The following is a 21,359-nucleotide window of genomic DNA, read 5'->3' on the forward strand; positions in this document are numbered from 1 at the left end:
GGAGAAGTGGGTGGGGCCCTCGTGGCGGAAGCGACTGGAGTCGGGCGGGTCCCCGGTGCAGCGCGCTCCTCGGCTAGGTGGATTTTTTCCCCTCCCCTGTCCCCCGCTCCTCCTCCTCCCCCGCCCGGCTTCCGTACCCCTCCTCACCGTTGCCGTCGCCATGATCCTGCTGGAGGTCAACAACCGCATCATTGAGGAGACGCTCGCGCTCAAGTTCGAGGGCGCGGCCGCTGGGTGAGAGGCTGAGAGAGTGGGAGTGGCAGCGGGCGGGCGGCAAACGGAACGGGTGCTCGGTGCTCGGCCCAGGCGCCCTCACCGGCCGGCTGCCTGCTAAGGAAGGCAGGCTGGCAGGGCTCCCGAGCGACCGGACGGGGATATTAGGCCTAGCTCCCACCCCACCCCTGCCCTCCCACGCTGTCATCGGTTCTTTTCCCGCTGCCACTTTGACTGCCCGCTGGCGGAACTCCAACGAGTAGGCGAGGGGCGCGGAGCCAGGCCAGCTGCTCTTCCGCTGGGAAGAATCTCGCCATTTAGAAGTGACTCGGTGCTGAACTATCGGCCCAGCTTGAAGGCGGTTTCTGGCATTTCTTCCCTCCCACTGTCAACATGTTCGTAGTTCTCCTTCCGGGCCCGAAAAGATTCAGTCGGTAGAAGTCTTTTAGAATACTTGTATCAGAGTAACCATAGGCACTAGAGTGATCACACCATGTTGCCAAGTTTCTCGGCGTTTGCTCATGTGCTTGCTTTTCTGTTCCTCAGGAAGTGTTCTTTCCCTGGCAACTGGTTTGATCACCTTTGTTTTAAAACTGGGTGTATTCCCTACTTTATATAAACAGTATACGTTTTAGACATACCTCTAACTGTTCTGACACAATACGAAGGTCAAGCATTTTTAACATTTTCTCAGGAGGCTGTGCATATTTTTCTAAGAAAATCTAGAAAAGGGAGATGTTGACATTCACACTTGGAAAAATGCAAAACGATTTGAATTCCCAAATTGCCTGCCTACTGAATGTATCTTGGGTATGGTTTATCTTTTACTATTCCTTGTGTGGGTTTGATATTCTAGTTTCTTGGCCATTTTGTGTATAAACTCATTGAAAACATTTGTCTGAAGTAGGTGTTCACACAGCCTATCTATCAAGAGGTTTGTTAGAATGAATAGTCGAGAAATGCCTTGCAGAATAAAATAAAAATCCACATATTTCAATAGTCTTCAAAAATCCCCCAAATTCCCAGCAGCTAATTGGTTTGCTATGGGACGCGGTGGCGCTGCAGGTTAAACCGCTGAGCTGCTGAGCTTGCCGATCGGAAGGTCAGCGGTTCGAATCCGTGTGACGGGGTGAGCTCCCATTGCTAGTCCCAGCTCCTGCCAACCTAGCAGTTTGAAAACATGCCAATGTGAGTAGATAAATAGGTACCGCTTCGGCGGGCAGGTAACGGTGTTCCGTGTAGTCATGCTGGCCACATGACCATGGAAGTGTCTACAGACAAATGCCGGCTCTTCGGCTTTGAAATGGAGATGAGCACCGCCCCCTAGAGTCGGACACGACTGGACTTAATGTCAAGGGAAACCTTTACCTTTACTTAATTGGTTTGCTGGAAATTAGGATGCAGTCTACTATGCACCCCTCACGTAGTACTGAAAAAAAATTATTTTAGACAGTTTGGGTCACTGTTTCTTCTAAATATTTCTGCCTTTCATTATGTTATATTCCAGTATCTAGTAGAAGCATGTCTGTGATGCTTTTTTTAAAATAAATTTATAATTTTTTTAAATTTTGGTAAAATATTGTATCTACTGACTATGCATAAAATATTGCCAACTTAAGCTATTAAATCAATCGATACATTCAGAAACTTAGTTTAAATAAGAGCCATTTCTCTAATGCGGTAGATACAGCTGAGTTTGTAGCACTTTTAACTTCACTGTCATACTTAAGTGGGCCTTTCTGTGCAATATAGCACCATATCCCATGATGATATTGCATGGTGAAATCTGGAGAGTAACATACCACTTTTTTATTTATTTAGAACTTGTATGTACCACCTACTCTTTTAACAGCTCCGGGCAGTCATTAAAAATAAAATACACAAACCACTAAAAATTAAGACAGTGAATATTTAACATAAAAACCACAAAAACATTAAACGACCTGGATATATTTTAGTTCCTGTAATGAACTTTGGTCATTAAGTGGCAGTTTGTTCCATAATGTGAGCTCAGCCATGAAGAATTCAGTTACAACTGTTCATGTCCAATGCATCTATTGTGGGATTCACAAGAGATGCCCTGTTGATGATCTGCGACTGTTGCTGGACTGTAGGGGAATATGCAGTCTTGTAAGTCCTTGAACTATGTTTTCAGATAGTAGCTGTAGCCACATCTGATGATCCTGAGTGTTTACATGTTCTTAGTGCCAGTCCCAAATAATGTGAGACTCTGGAGAGTCACATCATTGGAAGTTTCATATTTGTAGGCGTGTATTTTTTGAAGTGACGTTGCTTTAGGTAAATATGTGTGCAAATTACTATGTTGCTTTCAGTGGATGCTTCTGAAGACTTCAGAAAAGAAGTGAATGTGCTGTCTTTTATGCACTAAGCTCATGTTTGCCAGAAGGATGATGGAAATCCTATAGAGCTTATGGTTACCCTTCTTTATTACATGCAGTTGTGTGTGTTTATTGTCTTACTCTGCCTTTACTCTGGTTAATTCAAAGCATCTTTTCTATTTTATTAATCTCTGTGTTTGTTGAGGTTAACTTCCCCAAACTCATATACTAAGCTTTGACATTCTGTGGTAATTTTAATTTATATACATCTAACATCTGTCTGGCCAGCTCATGTACATAGTGGCATTCATATTTGCAAAATGTCTGTTCCATGTATAATTGCCATGCCCAATAAAATGTTAATATATTAAGCAACTTTTAGTAACATCCAGTTGAACACATCTCTCAGCTAATATAAAAAGCTCTCTTGAGAACAAGTACTAGTATTACTAGTATATAAACAGAAAGGAAGTTATAACTTCTGCATTTTTAAGGACAGAAGCCATGTCCTGACAAGCTCAGAGTCAAGACAAAGAACTGAAATGAATGCTAAGCTATTTGCTTCAAGCTGAGTCATCTCTTAAAATACACCTAATGGGTGTGTCCAGAGAGCTTTATTTCCTATAGTAATTGGAGAAATAATCAGCCAGATTTCCCAATATTCAGGGTGCTATTCTTTTAAAAATAGGTCACTATGCATGTTAAATTTGAAAACAATATATTGTACTTGTTTGAGTCTCCTTAAAATAAGATTATCTTTACAGTTGCAAATATGAACAGAGTGAAACAAGTAACTGTGCTGTAGAATAGCCAGGCAATAATGCACTTGAGTCTTATGATTATAAAACTTGACTTACATTTGGGGGCTGCTAGTTTCTTAGCTGTGTTTTCAGATAAAACCCAGTAATAAAGCCAGGCTAATATGTGACAGCTGTGATTCAATAGATTACATGACATTTCTTATTAAAAATTTGGAAACCCTTCCTCCCCTTTGTTTGATGGAGGAGCAAGGAGGCTTTTCCTTGTCCCTTCTGAATTACATGTTATAGAATGCTGTTTTTCAAAGGGTTATGTTCACTGTTGGATCAGGCCATGGAACTGAATTCATTTATGCACTACATTCCACTATTACCAAACGAAATGCTTGCTGAATTGAGATAAATGTGTTCTTGATTTGATTCTATTTGCCCACTGAATTTGAACTGAAATGTTGTGTTTGTATAATAGAGAACAAAGGGCAAAGTAAGTTTAGGAAATATATCTGGCATTCATTTTTTAGATCAAACTTCCTTTGTTTGCATTTTTGCATAAACACTTGCATGACTTTATCCATAAATGTTCAAGAACATTAAGTAATTGATGCTCTTAAAAATTAGAGCTTTAGAGCAGCCCAGAATGCTAAGCGTTCTCTCTCATCAGCATTGGTGGGTGTATTATCTGCCAGCATTATGCCTATATCACTTATGCTGTGCTAAGTCATACCCTGCTGCTTTATTTAGCAGTTTTCACTTTAATTTTAGTGTAATTATAAAGGGCATGTGTTGTTCTTTCCCACATTATGATTAACATGAGAAAGTGACACACAATGAAATATTTTGAACTTTAGTGCAGAAGTGTAGCACTTAAGATTTCATGGTATCTGTAGAGCTGCCCTTCGCATACCTTTTCAGATTTTTTTTAACTTCAAATGATCCTTTAAGCCTTACAGTATCAGGTTTAATTTAGGCCTAATTATAAATAATTTACAGTAACCAGTTTAGAACAAAATCTGGTTATCTGAAAATATTAACAAGTAAAATATTTGTTAAATTTTCCAGGCATACCAGGTTAGGGGCAGATCATTATAGAGAAAATCTATGTGGTCATAAAGAGTTGATGCTGACTTGATGGCACATAATCACTCAGCAAAAAATGATTGACAATAGAATATCTATAGACCAGCCTTTCTCAACCTTTTGACTCTGGAGGAACCCTTGAAATATTTTTCAGGCTCGGGGAACCCCTGCACATTCAGGCTCACATATAGGCTGGGAGTTACAAAATTACTATATTTGTTTCATGTGTAGGCCTGTATATATGCATTAACAGTGTTCTTCAACTAAAAATAATGAAACTTAAGTCTTTAATGTGAAGTTGCCTGAATCTGAAATAATTTTTTAAATAAATCATGATTTCCCAGGGAATGCCTAGTGACATCTCATGGAACCCTAGGGTTGCATGGAACCCTGGTGAAGAAACCCTGCTATAAATAGTTCTGATTGATTAGTCTGCAGGCCATCGTGGAAAGTCTCCTAAAAATGGTCAGATGAAAGTTTTTAATACTGTAACTTTTTCATAGTAGCTGGTTTCTTCACCTTCTCTCTTCTCAGGGAATTTTACCGTATATAAGAATTTCAGTAAAGTGATTGCTTATACTGTCGTTCTGAATATGTAATTTCTTTCCTGAGACATTTCAATGTGTAGTTGGAGTACAACATGGGTATTAAACAGCAAGGCAAACTTAGATTTTTAAAGTACGGTTTCTAAGGGAAAATAGAGGAAAGGACTGAAATAAAAATCAGAAGCAATTGCTAATGCTTATAAATATATTGACTGCAATTATTGGTTGGGGCACAATGGGCGGAAAGAGTATACAGGTGGTCCTCGCTTAATGACCACAATTGGGACCAGAATTTCAGTTGCTAAGCAATGCGGTCATTAAGCAAATTCGACCCAATTCTACGACCATTTTTGCAGTGGTCCTTGAACAAATCACATGGCCATTAAGTGAACCACGTGGTTGTTAGGGGAATCATGTGGTTCCCCATTGATTTTGCTTGCTGGAAGCTGACTTGGAAGGTCAAAAACGGCAATCACGTGACCATGGGATGCTGCAGTGGTTGTAAATGTGAACTGGTTGCCAAGCGTCCAAATTGTGGTCATGTGACTGCAGGGATGCTGCGATGGTCATAAGTGCAAGGACTGATCATAAGTCAGGTTTTAGTGCTATCGTAAGTCCGAACTGTCGCTAAATGAATGGTTATTAAGCAAGGACTACCTGTAATTTGTAACCAAGTAGTTTCTTAATGTTTTTATTTTTTTATTTTTCTTGTATATCAATAACATTTTTTTTTCTTTTTTTGTGTGACTATTTGTATTTACTTTCTGGTTAATAAATAAATTTATAAAAAGAAAGAAATGCAACATGTGTTGCAGTCCTTGCTAGGCACTCAGATCAGGTGATTGCTGCTGAAGTGTACTGTGACTTGAAAATACAAGTACTGGCTCTTCTTGTCATGTGAACACTTTAATGTAAGGCTTCAATCAGTCCTTTAATGTGGGACATCAGCATTGCTGTATAAAGAATACATAAATATGCTAGAAGCACTGTACTGAAGCAGACATTCTGAAGAAGAGATGGCGCAGTAGTAGCTGAATTAACAATAGCCTTTGTTTTATTAAAAGAATGTGTTGACTTATCCTTCTGCTCAGAAATATAATACTCAAGGCAGATGGGCTAGCCCTATCTCATGTTGATTCCTTCTTTTTATCTGATTGATTCCTCCTTGTATTTGATTGTACGGATTTGTAATTGTTTCTGAAGACTAGTATGTTCATTCTGAACAAAAGCTTTTTCCCCAAGTAATTTTGTTAGGATTGTAATATGTGAGTTTGCTAGTAGTATGTATTCCAAAACCCAGTGTGCCCCTTGTTTTGTGCACACTGGAATCCTCCCTTTGCTTTATTATTTGGACCAGACATTAATTGTGAATCAAGCAATCTCCTTAACTAGGCTGCATTGTCCATGTATGCCTCCTATGTGCATTGTACCCCACTTTGTTCTGATTTTACAGATAAGAGGCAAATTCTATACAAAATGTACAATAATCTGTTTTGCATTCTATAACTTACTGTTAGTTTGTGCATTAGTATCTTCTTGCTGACCCAAAAGATACTGTGCAAATGGAAAAAAAAGTGATCATAATAATTTCCTTTCCAATAGCCCCCAAAAGCTGATAATATAAAACAATATTCTAACTGTATAATGTTTTGCTGTTGCGAAAATGAATGGTCTAGGCTTTATGAAGCTTTTAGCTGGACAGTAGCTCATTAAAACGGAGTTAAATATTCAAGATTTTTCTTTATAGAAGTGATAGTCTTTTATAACTGCACCTAAAGCAATGTGTCTTATAATTGCACTACGCAAGAGTAGGATTAGTTTTGAGACATAAAATCCAACGTTTTGGATTTAGCTTATATGATTGCAAATATGAGATTGAAAATGAAATCTCGGATGTTGCCTTCCTTTGTGGACAAGAAATATGTATATAACTTGTCATGATTCTAGCAAAAGTGGAATCTTTAATGGAAAAGAAGCCTTTATGCATATGTATTTAGCCATTTGAATCCTTTCTAGACAAAATTATAATTTTGTCTTGGTAGAGGTATGGATGTATAGTGAATATGATAGGAATGTGCCAGAGAATGCAGTAAATACATCATAGAACCTCTTTGGATGTGACCAACACATTTTCATGGCCTGGCAGAAGGCCTCATCAGAGTCTAGCATAATATGCGGAAAATATAATATATAATATGAATATAAAAACCGCACTGAACTTTGTCAAAAGAAAAATTGAGAAACATCCCATATCTTAGCTGGATATGTTATGTATCACTTTATCCACTGTAAATGGGTCAAAGGTTTAGACTTGATACATTAATTACTGTTTTTCATAGTAGAACATCTGTAGATAAAAAGTCTGCATCTGGTGATCATTAGTTCAATATGGACTGTAGGTTGATACTGTTTACTCTCCATTTTTTTACACTCTAGAGACTTTTATATGGGAGTGCTGAAAGAGGCCAGGAAGGAATAAACCTTTGCTTCTCTCTTTTCTCTTTACTGTGTGCATTAGTAAACAGTCCTGTAGCAAGGTGTTTTCTTACTTAAGGTAAATTGTTACATTAAATGGTGATAGATCAGGAATGATACAGCCCTTCTGCAAATTTCAGGGAACTTTCAACCTAGAACAAGCAAAGAGGAACAGCAAATAAGATCTGTGTGAAATTGTAACAGGAAGTGGTTACAAGAGATTATGTTCTGTGCATGGTATGAGAAACGAGTAAGGAAACCATTTTCTCCCTATCTCATAATATTAGAACTCAGACATTCAACTATTTCTACCTTTTTTGTGCAGGTGTAGGAATGGAAAGATAGAGGGTTGTGCAGAGAGGTCTTTCCTAGCATTTATATTTGGTATGGTATTTTCTTTGAAGAAACTGCCTGGAGAACCAATAGATATAGGCAGAAAGGGATATCACCAAGATAATTCTTTGCCATTTTATATTCATTTCATATAATTCTGAATTACAAGCACCCACTATATAGACAGTATATTCTTATATGCTAAAACAAGGAAGTTTGAAATGGATCTTCTATAATTAGTATAGAAAAAGAATGTTGCTAATTTCCAGCATTCATTCCTTATTTCTATTTCAGTTATTGCTCTTTCAGTTATTTCTATTTTCCATTGTTCTTTTCTTTACCTCTTGTTTTTATTCTCTAAATGCTATAAAAGTATATGTGTGTAAATGTGGGAAGATTGTTGAGAAGGTGGTTGCACAACAGCTTCAGAGGGTCCTGAATGAAGTGGATTATCTGGACCCCTTTAGGTTGGGTTTCAGGTCTGGGTATGGGACTGAGGCAGCATTGGCTGCGGTTTTTGATGACCTTTCATGAGAATGGGATGGTGGTTGTGCGTCCATCCTTGCTCTTCTTGACTTCTCAGCAACCTTCGATGCCATTGACCATGGTATCCTTCTGGACCAGCTGCAGGGATTGGGAGTGGGCAGCACTTTATTGAGCTGGTTCTCTTCCTCCCTCAGTGGTTAGTTTCAGATGGTCTTGATTTGGGGTGAGAGGTCCCGCCCTTGGCCCTTGAATTGTGGGGTGCCTCAGGGTTCGGTATGCTCTCTGCTCCTATTTAACATCTACATGAAGCTGCTGGGTAAGGTCATCTGTAGCCATGGGGTGAGGTATCATCAGTATGCTGAGGATACCCAACTATATATCTCTGCCCCTGGTGAAGTAACAATGCTGCCAACATTCTGTCTCAGTGTCTGGAGGCTATAGGGGTTTGGATGGGGCACAACAGGCTTCAGCTCAGGCCTGGCAAGACTGAGTGGCTTTGGGTTTTGGGGCCATGGGGATCTAGGAATGTACCATCTTTGGTTCTGGATGGGGTTGCACTTCCCCAGACAGACCCAGCACACAATCTGGAGTCCTTCTGGACTCACGACTCTTGCTTGAAGAGCAGCTGACAGTTGTGTCTAGGAGGACCTTTGCATAGCTTTGAGTTGTGCATCAGTTGTGTCCATTCCTTGCTCAGTCACCCATTCTATGCTCAGTCACCCATGCCCTAGTCACCTCCTGTATGGATTATTGTTATGAGCTCTACATGGGGCTGCCCTTGAAGAGTATTCGGAAGCTTCAGTTGGCACAAAATGCAGTGGTGCAGGCAGTTACATGCACACCTAGATCTGTGCATGTTACACCTCTGCCCTACGAGCTGCGTTGGTTACCAGTTTGCTTCCTGATCCAGTTCAAGGTGCTGGTGATAACCTATAAAGCCCTACATGGCATAGGGCCGGGTTAGTTGAGGGATCACCTCTCCCCAGTGACATCTACCTGTCCCATCAGGTCCAGCAGAAGAGGTTTATTGCAGGTTCCGTCAACTAGAGTGTCATCTGGCGGGATCCAGCAGGAAGGCCTTTTCTGCTGCTGTACCTGCCTTATGGAACATCATTCCTTCCGAGATCAGGCTGGCCCCAACTTTGATCGTCTTCCAGAAGGGCCTGAAGAATTGGCTTTGCCATCTGGCCTAGGGGTCAGAGAGTGGTGTGGAGCCCATAAAATAGCTGTACAGTTCTTGAATGGCTGTGTTATCTTCTGGTGATTGTGTTGTATTGCTTTTAATTGTTTAAATGTTTTTGTTGTTGGTATGGCTGTTTTGATTTTTGATTTTTTGGTATTGCTTATGTTTTAATTGTAAGCTGCCCAGAGTCCCAAATGTGAGATGGGCGGCTATATAAATTGGATCAATCAATCAAATCAATCAAATAATGTTGCTTTCTGTTGTCTATATTATCACCAAAAAACTGAGTTAATTTTTTGTGCCTAGATCCTTCACTCTGGTAAATGTGTAGAGATTTCTAAAACTTGTTATATAACCTAAGAGCATTGAGATTTTACATTATTCTTTTGTGGATGAGAATGAAGAAGTAATTCTCAAAAACAAGAGAAAAGGACAAAAAAAAGTAAATTTGGGATTGAAAATGTACTCACTTTTTCCCATACTGTTACATTTTGAGTTAATAAAAGTAGTAGTAGAAACAAGTAAGTTTGAAATTGATATTCTGAATGACCTATTCAGACATGCATGCTACAATAAATGACAAAGGATGCCGTTTAGAAGCCTTGTTTGATTTTTGCTACTGTGATCTTTTTTCCTGGATCATATGTCTTTAATTGTTGGATTCCAACAGTCTGGCCAGATTCACTTCCCCTCTATTCTATTGTGGGTCAAAAGATGTCAAGTTGGGCATCTGGAAGAAGAAACCCCGCCCTCTTTAGCCATCCTTTCCTCTGGTCAAACAGACATTTCCAACCTCAATTTGAGCAGAGGAAACAGGAGCTCCCACTTCATTCTCAGCTGAATCGTTTACAAACTATAGCTTCCTGAAACCTTGGTTCAGCTACCTTGCACTTTTTCAAAGAGGAAAGGCCCAGGATTGTCAGAGTAGTGCACAGCTGTTTTACAACTCTGTATGCCTGTTTAATGCAGCAAAAAATATATCAGAAATGTCTATCATTAAGCTGTTCTATACAGGTGAGGGGAAATGGGTATTTGAGTTCTATTTACTTCAGACTATGAAAATGTATTTGCCAGAATTAAGTGTATATTTCTGTTCATTTCACTGTAGAGCCAAGGGAGGGAGGGGCTAATTAAAAGCTACAACATGACAAATGCATAATAGTTATGGATATGTTTGAAAGGATATAGAGGAAAACCTAAAATTCAGCCTTTTTGATGAAATGTGCCCTAGCTCCTTAAATTTGTTATAATTAATTCATCTTTTATTTTCTTCTCTCTTCCCTTAGAAACAAGCCAGAGGCAGTAGAAGTAACGTTTGCAGGTAAGTTCCATTTTTTAAAAAACTTATTTGTGTAAAAAGAAGTGAAATTAAAATATCTAAAGATGGATTTTCAGTGCCTGATCTGTTGCTGCTGATATATTAGTGGCAGCAACCAGTCAGATCCTTTCACAGGTTGGTTTTACACGTTGTTGTAAGATGTAGTTTGTTTTTATAATGGTTTGTTTAACAAGCTGTAGATTGGTTCATATACTGTTAAATTACAAACCATGGTTTACAATCCATAATTGCTCAGCTCACTGATTGTGATAAGCCAAGACCAAACAGATCTCATTTTGGCTTAACATAATGTGTGAATTTGATCACTGGCTTTATGGTCTACTTGGTTCTGCTATGTGGTGTTCCTTGAAGATCTATAAGCCAATAATACTCTCTTAACATATTGTAACTTATCCAGGGACCCATTGTGAAAGATACTTTAGACTTTGATTCCTATTTTTACTTTGTGATTTTAATATAGACATTAACTTTCATTTTATTGCAGTGTTACTACAGAGATTACTATTTTCTTGTCTGGATATTCATTCTGCTTTTTCTGTAGCTCTGCAGTCTTAACAGTGAATGCTTGGGCTGATTGCCCCAATGTAGTGCCTCACAGGAGCAGGCCATTGTAAAGATTTTCTGTTAATTTCTCTGAGCATCAGATAATACTTTCTGTGCTTTTGAAATTTGTTCCTTTTCTCAGGTTTGTGAGTTTTTAGCTCTAATAAAAACCTTTAGAACCAGATGTTCAGCCTTCTCCAAGCTGGGGCCTCCAGCTGTTTGAATACATGATCCACCATGCTCAGCCATTACTTGGGATGACATTAATTGTAGTTCAGTACAGTTGAAAGAGACCGTTTTGGTGAAGTTGATTATTTTGCACTAATAATAGGTATGAAAGATAAAGGTGCTTGGTTATCTTTAATGCAACCTTACCTAATTCAAGTTTCTTGAACTAACATGGAGATTGAAATGCAGCTGTCCTTTAGTATTCATACTCTGAATTTTATTTTGTAGTTTTCCACCCAAAATGCAGATTTGTATGGAAAAGTATATATCTAAAGAGAAATGCAGAAAAATATATGTTGTATTTTTACTTATAGTATGTATAACTAAGAATTTTCATGGGACTTCAGAAAAATCCCAGTGATGTACAGAGCAGAACAAATGTTAAGATGGAGTAATAAAAACTGGGAGAAACCATATTTGATTGATTTTTCCATCCTTATCATATTTCATTTTAACTTGATTAACTCTTTACATATAGTTGCATGTAGTGGGTTTTTACTGCCATTTTATAGAATCTGTAGTGGTAATAAGTTCACAATGTGTACAAATGCTATGTACCTTGTTTAGACAGCTTCATCCTCCAATATGTACCTAAGTTGAAAATATGCAAGCACTTCAAATTTTCAAATGCTTTCTTCCTAGACTTTGATGGAGTCCTTTACCATATTTCCAATCCAAATGGTGATAAAACTAAGGTTATGGTCAGTATTTCTCTGAAATTCTACAAAGAACTCCAGGAACATGGCGCTGATGAGGTAAGACTGGACATATTGCATATGTTTTATATGAAAGCTTCCCCATATGCATCTATTAGTTCTTTGTAAGCTAACCATGATATCACCAGTCTGTTTTCTCTGTTAAAATGCATTTTGTTATTACTGTGTTTAAGAATATACACAAACTTCATTGCTTCCTCAAGACTTTTGGGGTTTTTTGGTTATATAATATGAATTTTCAAGACAGTTAAATAATTAAGTAAACAGATGCATCCAGTCAAGAAGGAGTATTCTAAAGCTATTGATTTCCACAAACAGAGGATAGACTGGTTTGCACTATGCAATCAGCAACATAAAATATTCAGTGCTTTAACAGAAGTAGATATTATGACTATGATTTAGGATGTCAGCTCGGACCTATCTAATCCTAAATTGTTTAGGTGCAACATCTCAGAAAGCGCTTTCTTACACATTCTCCTTTTCCTGACTTGCTGAAAGTCCAGTTGTTTCATGCCCTCCTTCTGTAGAAGAATAGGTATTTGGGGTAGCTTATATCTGAATATTTGCAGCCAAGAAGCTATCTTCAAAGGAAGGCATATTTGGGATTTAATCGCCCACAGCTGCTTTAAATGTCTGTGTTCTTTCAGTCTTATAATAGAATCAACACATTCTCAAGGAACAAACTAAATTTTGTTTCCAGTATTGAACACTGGTAAAGACACTTTCGTCAAACACAATTCCTGATGATTGCATCCGTGCAGTGTTCTTGGTAGTGTTATGGAAATGGTTTGCTCTGCCTTCTTCCAAGATGTATTTTTCAACTTCCCTGTCTCGCCTGCAGCCCTGGAATTCTAAGACTGCCCCCTCCCCACCGCATCTAAGTATCAGCCAGAGGATTCTTGCTTAGCACTTGAATCAGCCAGGGTCGGTTTGGTATTGCTATCTGCTGAAGCTAGTTTCCAACATTACCTGTGTTCTGGCGAATAACTCTGGTCCTGACAGCAAAGTAAAAACTAAACAGAGAGAAGGACACCCTCATACTATAGGTCTGCTTAAGTCTAGCTCATTCTGCTTCTAAAGAATGAACTGATAAATTTGTGTTACATTGCAAGTCTCTTGAAGAGAGCCATTTATGGTAGAAAAAATAGTCCTTTCTGTGCCTTGTGGTTGAATGTCTCAACAGAAAGTGTGACTCAGTTCCTGAAATGATTTTCAGATGTTTCATAATTGTAGCATTCATGCTGCAATTGGTGTTGGCTTATGTAGAAAACAGCTTATATCATTGCTTGAATTGTTTAGAGGATCATCTAAGAAGAGCCAAAGGGTATGAAAGCCCAGGAGCTAAGGGTCATGCCAACCACTGTACATATTCTGAAACCCTGGTGCCTGTTTTGTCTGAGAAAGGCAGTTTGAGGTGGATTTGGTTCTGAGAAGAAAGGAGAAATAGATCTCTTCCAGCTCAGGGTATGGTTGGTTCCAGTGCTTAGTCCACAAATATTGGAAAGATCTCTGGCTCTCCCTTTTGCTCTTTGTTTCCAGATGAAAGCATTATGATAAATGATAAGAGTTGTTGTATATATAAACTTCATAGTTCAAAAATGCACTGACCAGCAAGTAACTTAAGGAGAGCAAACATGGGTGTATTTAGCTAAAATACTGTAGAATTCTTCATATGATATCTAAATTGCAGTTCTGTTAACTTGAAAGGAGTAGCCAAATTTCATATTCTCAAGACTGAATGTGGGAAATGCTAATATTTGAAGGACATAGTATATTCATTTCCTCATTGGATAAAATGCAGATAGAGGCATTATGGCAGAAATAATGCAGATTGTATCACAATTAGTTCATTCATAGATTCAGTTGTACACTGCTCACCAATTTACTTCTTGCCTTCCTGCAGTAGTAGGCTGGTTTGGGGAAAAGAAAGCATAGACAATATGGCCCCACTAAAGACAACAAATTGTAAAGTTTATATATCTGTCCTATCTTGAGCTGAACAATATCTAAATGACTCTCCAAGGTGAGAACAGCATAACAGTGGTAAATTAGGCTGTTTGGTTTCATTGTGCATTTGATCTCCCATCATTCTTTAATAACTGCTGTTTGCATTTTTATTTTGAGATGGTTAGAAATAATAATTGGGATAGCTAAAAAAATGATTTGACACCTAGAAGTGACTAGAAAAGATTTAGAGATTTTAAGGACAAGAAATTCCGAAGGGACCAAATGAGAAGATATGTCAAAGCTCACAGCAATTTTCTCTGTCTTCTAGTTATTAAAGAGAGTGTATGGAAACTACTTGGTAACTCCAGAGTCTGGTAAGCCTCGGCATAATTTGTGCCTTGATTCTTATTCAATCTGCTGTTGAATTGTAATTATTCTCTGCCTTTCAAAGAGAGAAATTGCTCTCCATGTTTGCAAGCCAGCTCACAGTTGGGATCTCCTTGTTACACTGCTATTTAAAAAAATACCCGCCTCTCTTCAGAGTTCCACATGGAGGGATGAGAACATCAGAGCTGTATTTCTCTGCAGCATAAGCTATGATTCTGGATCCACCCCCAAACAAGGCCCCGCTTATCTGGTTAGGGATTCTTTGTACTGTGTAAAGAGAATGACAGGCATTCAGAAGCTCTGGAAAACCATGGTTACCTTCGACAGTACTGCTTCCCACTCATTTGTCCCAAAATGCAGGGATAGGAATTGCTTTCTCTCAGAGTTGGGAAAAGGAGGAGAAACAGTTGCCTGATAGAAGGAAGAGAAGCATGTTTAATATTGCAAGTATTTTATTTGAATATTTTACTGCTGGAAAATTGGAAAGAAATAACTTGTGAATGACTGACCAGTATTGTATTGCTTTCTCCAGAAAGAATTAGAGTGAAAGAAAATTTGCAAATATTCTTATTATTTACCTGTTCTAGGTTACAATGTCTCTTTGTTGTATGACTTGGAAAACCTTCCGGCTGCCAAAGACTCCATTGTCCACCAAGCAGGCATGCTGAAACGCAACTGTTTTGCCTCAGTATTTGAGAAATATTTCAAGTTCCAAGAGGAAGGCAAAGATGGAGAGAAGAGAGCAGTCATCCATTACCGAGATGATGAGACAATGTAAGAAGTATTGTCTTTTTTTTACCCCTCAACTCAATCAGTTTCCAGACCCTCAGATTTCAAGATGTTCAAAACATTCCATGTTCATCTATCCATTATTGTTTGGCATCCAAAAGCTCTTTTAGATAGGAAATGGCAGATCTTTCTGTAGATAAGTTTTGACAGCTGGTTAAAGCTAAAGCTTGTTTGAAACATGTGCAGCACAAATCAACTTACACAAGTTTCCCATATATGTGAGGTACTATACACAATGTAGTGTACAGGAACACTATTGAGTCTGCAGATAACTACACTCTGCATTCAGACTGCCCTACTAATATATTATTTTTTTAAAGAACTTCAGTTAGTTTAAAATCATGAAGCACTGTCCCCTTGTACTGAAGTAGGAGTTGCAGCCTATAGCTCCTGAATCCCACTTCTGCAGCCCTCAGAGTCTCCTCTAACCCTGATTGCTGAAAACTGAAATGTTCTTGCTGTTGAAGCAGAGAATCTCTGAAGTGCAAATCTTAAAATAGGCATGCTGCATTAAAAATAAAATAGGCATGCCCACTTTTGTTCCTCAGCCCCACCCCCAACTGCTCTGTGTGGATGTAGAGAAACTCAAAAAGTCCAGTGAGCTTTGCTTTGAAATACTACTGGCTGCCTAGAGTAAAAGGAAAGCCCTACCCTTGTAATTTTTGCTTGAATATGAAGGAGATCATATTGGAGAAACTTTAGATGGATTGTAGGGGGTGATCTCATGGAGGAGGAAGTGACAGAATCAGGGTTGCTGGGGCCAACATGAAAGAGGAAGAAGTGGGAGACCAGAAGGTGTATTGGGGAAGGCTATGGAGAGCGATGAGATGCTTTAGAAGGAAAGAGGGGAGAAAAAGAGGAGATACGGGGAGAGGAGCAGTTCTTGAATGAGTAATGAATGACAAGTAGTTGATTTTGTCATGTGTTGAGGATGAGAGAAGGGAAGAGTTGGGAGGAAGATGTATTTCTGTTTAGTTTTTTTCTGAGCAACTACCTTTTCACTGAATTGGGTGTTTTGTGACTGGCCATGTTCACATTGGCAACCATATTGTGGAAGACCCTTCTGTTTTGTGGCGGTGTTCCTACCACTTTCTCAAAATTCCGGAAATGCATATGTAGACTCCAAAAGGATGTAAGGATTGCAAAGTGGCACTGGACTGGCTCTCAATCTGTTGTGTATACTCATGATAGCCATCTGGAATGTTTCCCTAGGACTATTAAACTATTGGTGAATCCCTCATTCTATAAACCTGTGGGCTCTTAGTATTGAAAGTATGACATTCTTAAGCAGTTGGCTTTTAAAATTTCTCTCTAGGTACGTGGAATCAAAGAAAGATCGTGTCACAGTGGTTTTCAGCACGGTTTTTAAGGATGATGATGACGTTGTGATTGGAAAGGTGTTTATGCAGGTATGGCTGTTTATGTTCTGTAGAGATCTAGTGGATTATGACTGGCATACCTTGGCTGTTTTAAGATGTGTTAAATCTTAAATATGCTGTTGCCTTTAAAGTGAAGTTCTTCTCCACTAAGACTAACTGCTATTGCTGTGCCTCTCAAAATGTACATGCTTTTAATACAAATTAAAGGACATCTGCCATCTGTCTTGCTGTCTATAGCTGTGTTTCTCAACCTTAGCTGTTTTAAGATGTGTGGACTTCAACTCCCAGAATTCCCCAGCCAGCCATGGGAGTTGAATTCTGAGAGTTGAAATCCACACATCTTAAAGCAGCCAAGGTTGAGAAACACCAGTCTATAGGAAGGCTGAAGGGAAGAGGGAGTTTGAATAGAAAAGCAGAGGCTCATTTGAGAGATTATCTGTTTTGGTCTCAACATCCACCTGGCTGGCAGCATTTCCAGCGGGATGTAGAGTGGAAGATGGGGAAGAGAATTTGAGCTGCTCTGTTGGGGCACAATTGTCTTTCCCACTCTCCCAATATCAGCTACTAGAAACTCTTTCATTGGGCTTCCTGAATTGTTTCCATTCCACTGGGTTGGATTATATATTTATGAAACTTATTTATGAAATTTATCTGACCACCTGAAACCAACTGGACTCTAAGCCATTTACAGGATTTATGTAATGAAAGCAAAATGCAAAAATAAGAATAAAATTACTTAAAATCATAACTAGAGAAGCTAGAATTATGGAAAATGGTACCACTGTGTACAATTAATATCCAAAAGCACTCCAGAAAAGTCACATTTTCACCTTCTCAAAGACCATAAAGGTGGGGGCCACCCGCAGTTCAGCAGATAAACTGTTCCAGAGGAGGGGGCTCCCTACTCTTATTCTAATAGAACAGCCAAATACCATTTCATCACATTCATGTTGAGCTGTGGAAAATAATATACAAATGCAAATGCAGAATATGTTAAAAACCCCTTCATACTTTGGATCAAGAAGAAGGATGTCCCGCCAGAGTCTGGTAATTCCAAATTGATTTGACTGTTTGCATCTGTTTTTCTAGAAATTATGCATTAACCAAAAGTTAATACTGTATTGATGGAGCAAGGGAAGTAGGAAGCAGCATTGATGGAAAGTGAAAGAAATAAAAGACGAAGAACATTGAAGGGATTTTTGCAAGTGTAATAATTTTAAAGTGAAGAAGTTAACTAAATGATGGAAAAATAGGACAGAAATACCATTTAAATCTGAATAAAATGGACAAGGGGAGAGCAGTAAAAATTACTTCTTTTAAATCACTGATGATATACAGGATATTTTACAAAGCATCATAATTTAGCTATCACTACTTCAGTACAGTGAGATGATGCAGTGCACATGATTTTGTGCACCCCTCAGTAAAGCCATTTGGTAAGGGTGTGAAAGAGTTGTGCTTTTTTGTAAACTACACCTGAGCTTTTGGATTTTGTTATATCTGTGTTTAGAAGACTGAGCTCTTTGATCACTATAATCTAGACAAGCAAAATGATCAGGCATACAGTATACTTGTTAAGTAATAAATAACAACTAACAGTATAGTTTTTAATCTTTATTTATTTATTAAATTTGTATTCCATGTTTTCAGTGGGTTTTTTTTTTTAACAATCCCAACAATCTCATGTCTTTTCCTACCCTAGGAATTTAAAGAGGGCCGTCGTGCCAGTCACACAGCCCCTCAAGTGCTCTTTAGTCACAGGGAGCCCCCCTTGGAACTGAAAGATACAGACGCAGCAGTCGGAGATAACATTGGATATATCACATTTGGTAAGTGAACCTGTTCTCAGCCAGGCTAGGATTGGGTGGTAAAAATGTGAGAGCTGTTTATATATCCTTTATTTCTAAGAAATTACCCTTTCTACGTTTTCCAAACAACACAGCAGTAAACATTCCTTTTAAAGTAGTGTGATACGCAGTTCTTAGTATGCTTCGTATACAGCTGTACCTTGGAGGTCACTACTTAAGCAAATGCACTCAGAAATTGCATCCAGGATACCACTGAGCCACATTTCAGTTATTGACAGGATACTTGGAGGAAAGCAATCTACTTCCATTTGCTTTCTTGAGAGTTATAGTTGTTGCCCCTAACAGGACAGCAAATGCCCAGGTTAGGTTAGAGACAGGAATTCCTAAAATCCAGGTATGATCTTGGAGGTTGATGGCTAATTAATGGTGAAAACTCAGTCTTTTCCAATAGGGTTGCCATTTTTAATTTTTGCTAATGACTTCCTCTCAAATTGAAAATTGGTGGTAGAGCAGAACTGGCATCACACAGGCTTTTGGCACCATTTTTAATCTTGTTAGGTAATCTTGTTAGGATACAGTCAGGTTAAGCAAGTACTGTCTAATCCCAAGCTAAGAAAAGGATTCTTTAAAGCTACACATAACATCCTGCTTTCTAGATTGCTGTAAGGCAGGTACACTAAAATTCCACTAATTGTGTGTTACTACCTATGTGGTGCTAATGAGATAGAAACACTCAGCCTTCTACTACTACACTGTAAATTATATAGGACATTTGGATTGATTTAATTTTACCCTTCTTATGCAATCATGTTGGAAAATTGGACAAATACCTTGTGAAGTTCCTTTTAGAAGAGTTGAAATCCTCATCATCTGCTCAATAGCTAGGTTTTATGTTGCCACAATGGAAGTAAGGCAAAAACTGGTATGGGGATAATTTTATTGATTTTTTTTCCTCAGTCTCATTGTGCTGTAGTTTTACAGACTATAGTTATACTGTTAAAATAGGGTTTTAGGATTTTGTAGGGCTTTTAGTTTTATTGCGTTCTGGTCTTTTGGATTATAGCTTTAATGCTAACAATATGATGTTCTTGAGAATTACTCTAAGAGTTACTGTATTAGTGTCTTAATATAATTAAGTATATTAAGTAGCTATTATGCTACTTCCTTCTCCTGTTTAAGATGTTTCTGAGCCAGGGTTGTAGCTCTGTACTTTCTATATATCTGTCTTTTTGTTTACTTTGAGCTGGTCATTGATTGAATAAAAATGACTTGACTTGACTTTGCATGGTAAGTTTCTAAACCAAGATTGATCAGCTAGTGTTTCTCCTTAGAAGACCTGGTGCTGACTGTCTTCAAGAAGGTAACTGGGAAACCAGCTATAAGGAATTTGTCACTGTGGACCTTGAAGATTGCCTGAGCTATCATTCAGTCATAAGAATTCCATTTCTTAGGTTGAGTGGATTGTTGGGCAACTCCAACCAATGTTTCATGAGAGGGATTTTCAGAATCTAAGTGTCTGATTTCAGATCTGGTTGTAATGATTGCTCTTACAGATTAACTCTGCTGGTTGGAGAAGGATTTACAGTCCTTTGGTCCTGATTTCTAGCTCATCTAAATATTTTTTAAGACCTAGTTCAAAAACTTTGACAGAAATATTACAGGTTAAATGTACTTGATGCTTCATTTGCATCCATCATATTAATTCACCCATTTGCATCCATTATATTAATTCACCCAAATGGTAAGGAAAATACAATATACTCTGAACTTCTGCAGATGAAAAAATAAATATGTTGAGATATTAGCAGTATGTCCCTCAATCCTGAATATGTTGTCCTATGAGATGAGATAAGCATCTTTGCACCATTTTATTAACACAGAAGTCCATCTCACTAGAGAGCATTGTGCTGACCATAACAGGGACTATTTTTTCCTCACATTTCTGCTTGCTTCTCTAAACCCCGTAATACATTAGGCACAGCCCATCATGATTTGCAAAGCAGTGCAGCTCACTTGTTGGAACTTTGGAGGCATGCAGCATTTGATTCCAGTACAGGCCGTGTCATATTTGTCACATTGCAAATGCAGTATAACATCACAGAACACAGTAATGATAGTTGGTTATAATATTTCTCAGAGAGCAGGGGTGACAGAAATTCTTTCCTCTGAAAAGCCTTTGATTTGTGCACAGCAGTCCCTTTGTCTTTTGCTTTTTTTAGTGTGTCATCACTGCGCAAAATGTTCAGTTTCAAAATATTGTCTAGCCCACAGATGCCATATTCAGCATTTGTTAAAAGCATTCAGTGAATAATTGGGGAGGAATATAAGATAGCCGTTTGAAGTAGATGAAGGGATGTCACACAAAAGAAAGCCAAGTCGTCTTCTCTATTGTCCAGACAGACAGCATGTGGAAAAATTAGTTACTGGAAAGCTCTGCCGAGAGCCCTTGTATAGTGGAACCAATTCTGTAGTGAGGTGGGGAGCTTCTAACCGTAGGATGTCTTCAAGCAGGGGCTAAGTAAACAGTGGTTACTTAGTACTTTAATTTGGATACCTGCACTAAGCAAAGAGTCGGACTTGGCCTACATGGCCCTTTCCAGCTGTATGATTCATGGGATGGGCAGAGGGAAAATGAGCGTGCTGACTTCCCCTCTCTCTTTCCATATCTATTATCCATCTTGTATTTCTACATCTGCACTGTGGAAAGCCATTTACTATCCTTCTAAGGCTTTCTGGATAGTGTAAACCCCTGGGTTTTCAGAATTTTGCACTTTGAGAGGGGGCCTCCACATATAGAAGACGGTTCTCTCCACA

At 38.6% G+C, this 21,359-nt stretch overlaps 1 protein-coding gene across 1 annotated transcript in view; it reads left to right on the forward strand.

Annotated features, from left to right (window-relative positions):
* Positions 1 to 21,359, forward strand: part of ARPC2 (actin related protein 2/3 complex subunit 2) — a 25,730-nt gene continuing 4,371 nt past the window's right edge. Inside the window, exons 1-7 of the mRNA XM_063288872.1 lie at positions 1 to 234; positions 10,696 to 10,730; positions 12,162 to 12,274; positions 14,511 to 14,556; positions 15,157 to 15,343; positions 16,674 to 16,767; positions 18,440 to 18,566. Of these exons, the coding sequence (XP_063144942.1) occupies positions 161 to 234; positions 10,696 to 10,730; positions 12,162 to 12,274; positions 14,511 to 14,556; positions 15,157 to 15,343; positions 16,674 to 16,767; positions 18,440 to 18,566 (676 nt within the window). The 5' untranslated portion in view covers positions 1 to 160. The remainder of the gene's footprint in view (positions 235 to 10,695; positions 10,731 to 12,161; positions 12,275 to 14,510; positions 14,557 to 15,156; positions 15,344 to 16,673; positions 16,768 to 18,439; positions 18,567 to 21,359) is intronic.

Source organism: Candoia aspera, chromosome 1 (assembly GCF_035149785.1).
Source record: "Candoia aspera isolate rCanAsp1 chromosome 1, rCanAsp1.hap2, whole genome shotgun sequence".
Classification (NCBI taxonomy): Eukaryota; Metazoa; Chordata; class Lepidosauria; order Squamata; family Boidae; genus Candoia; species Candoia aspera.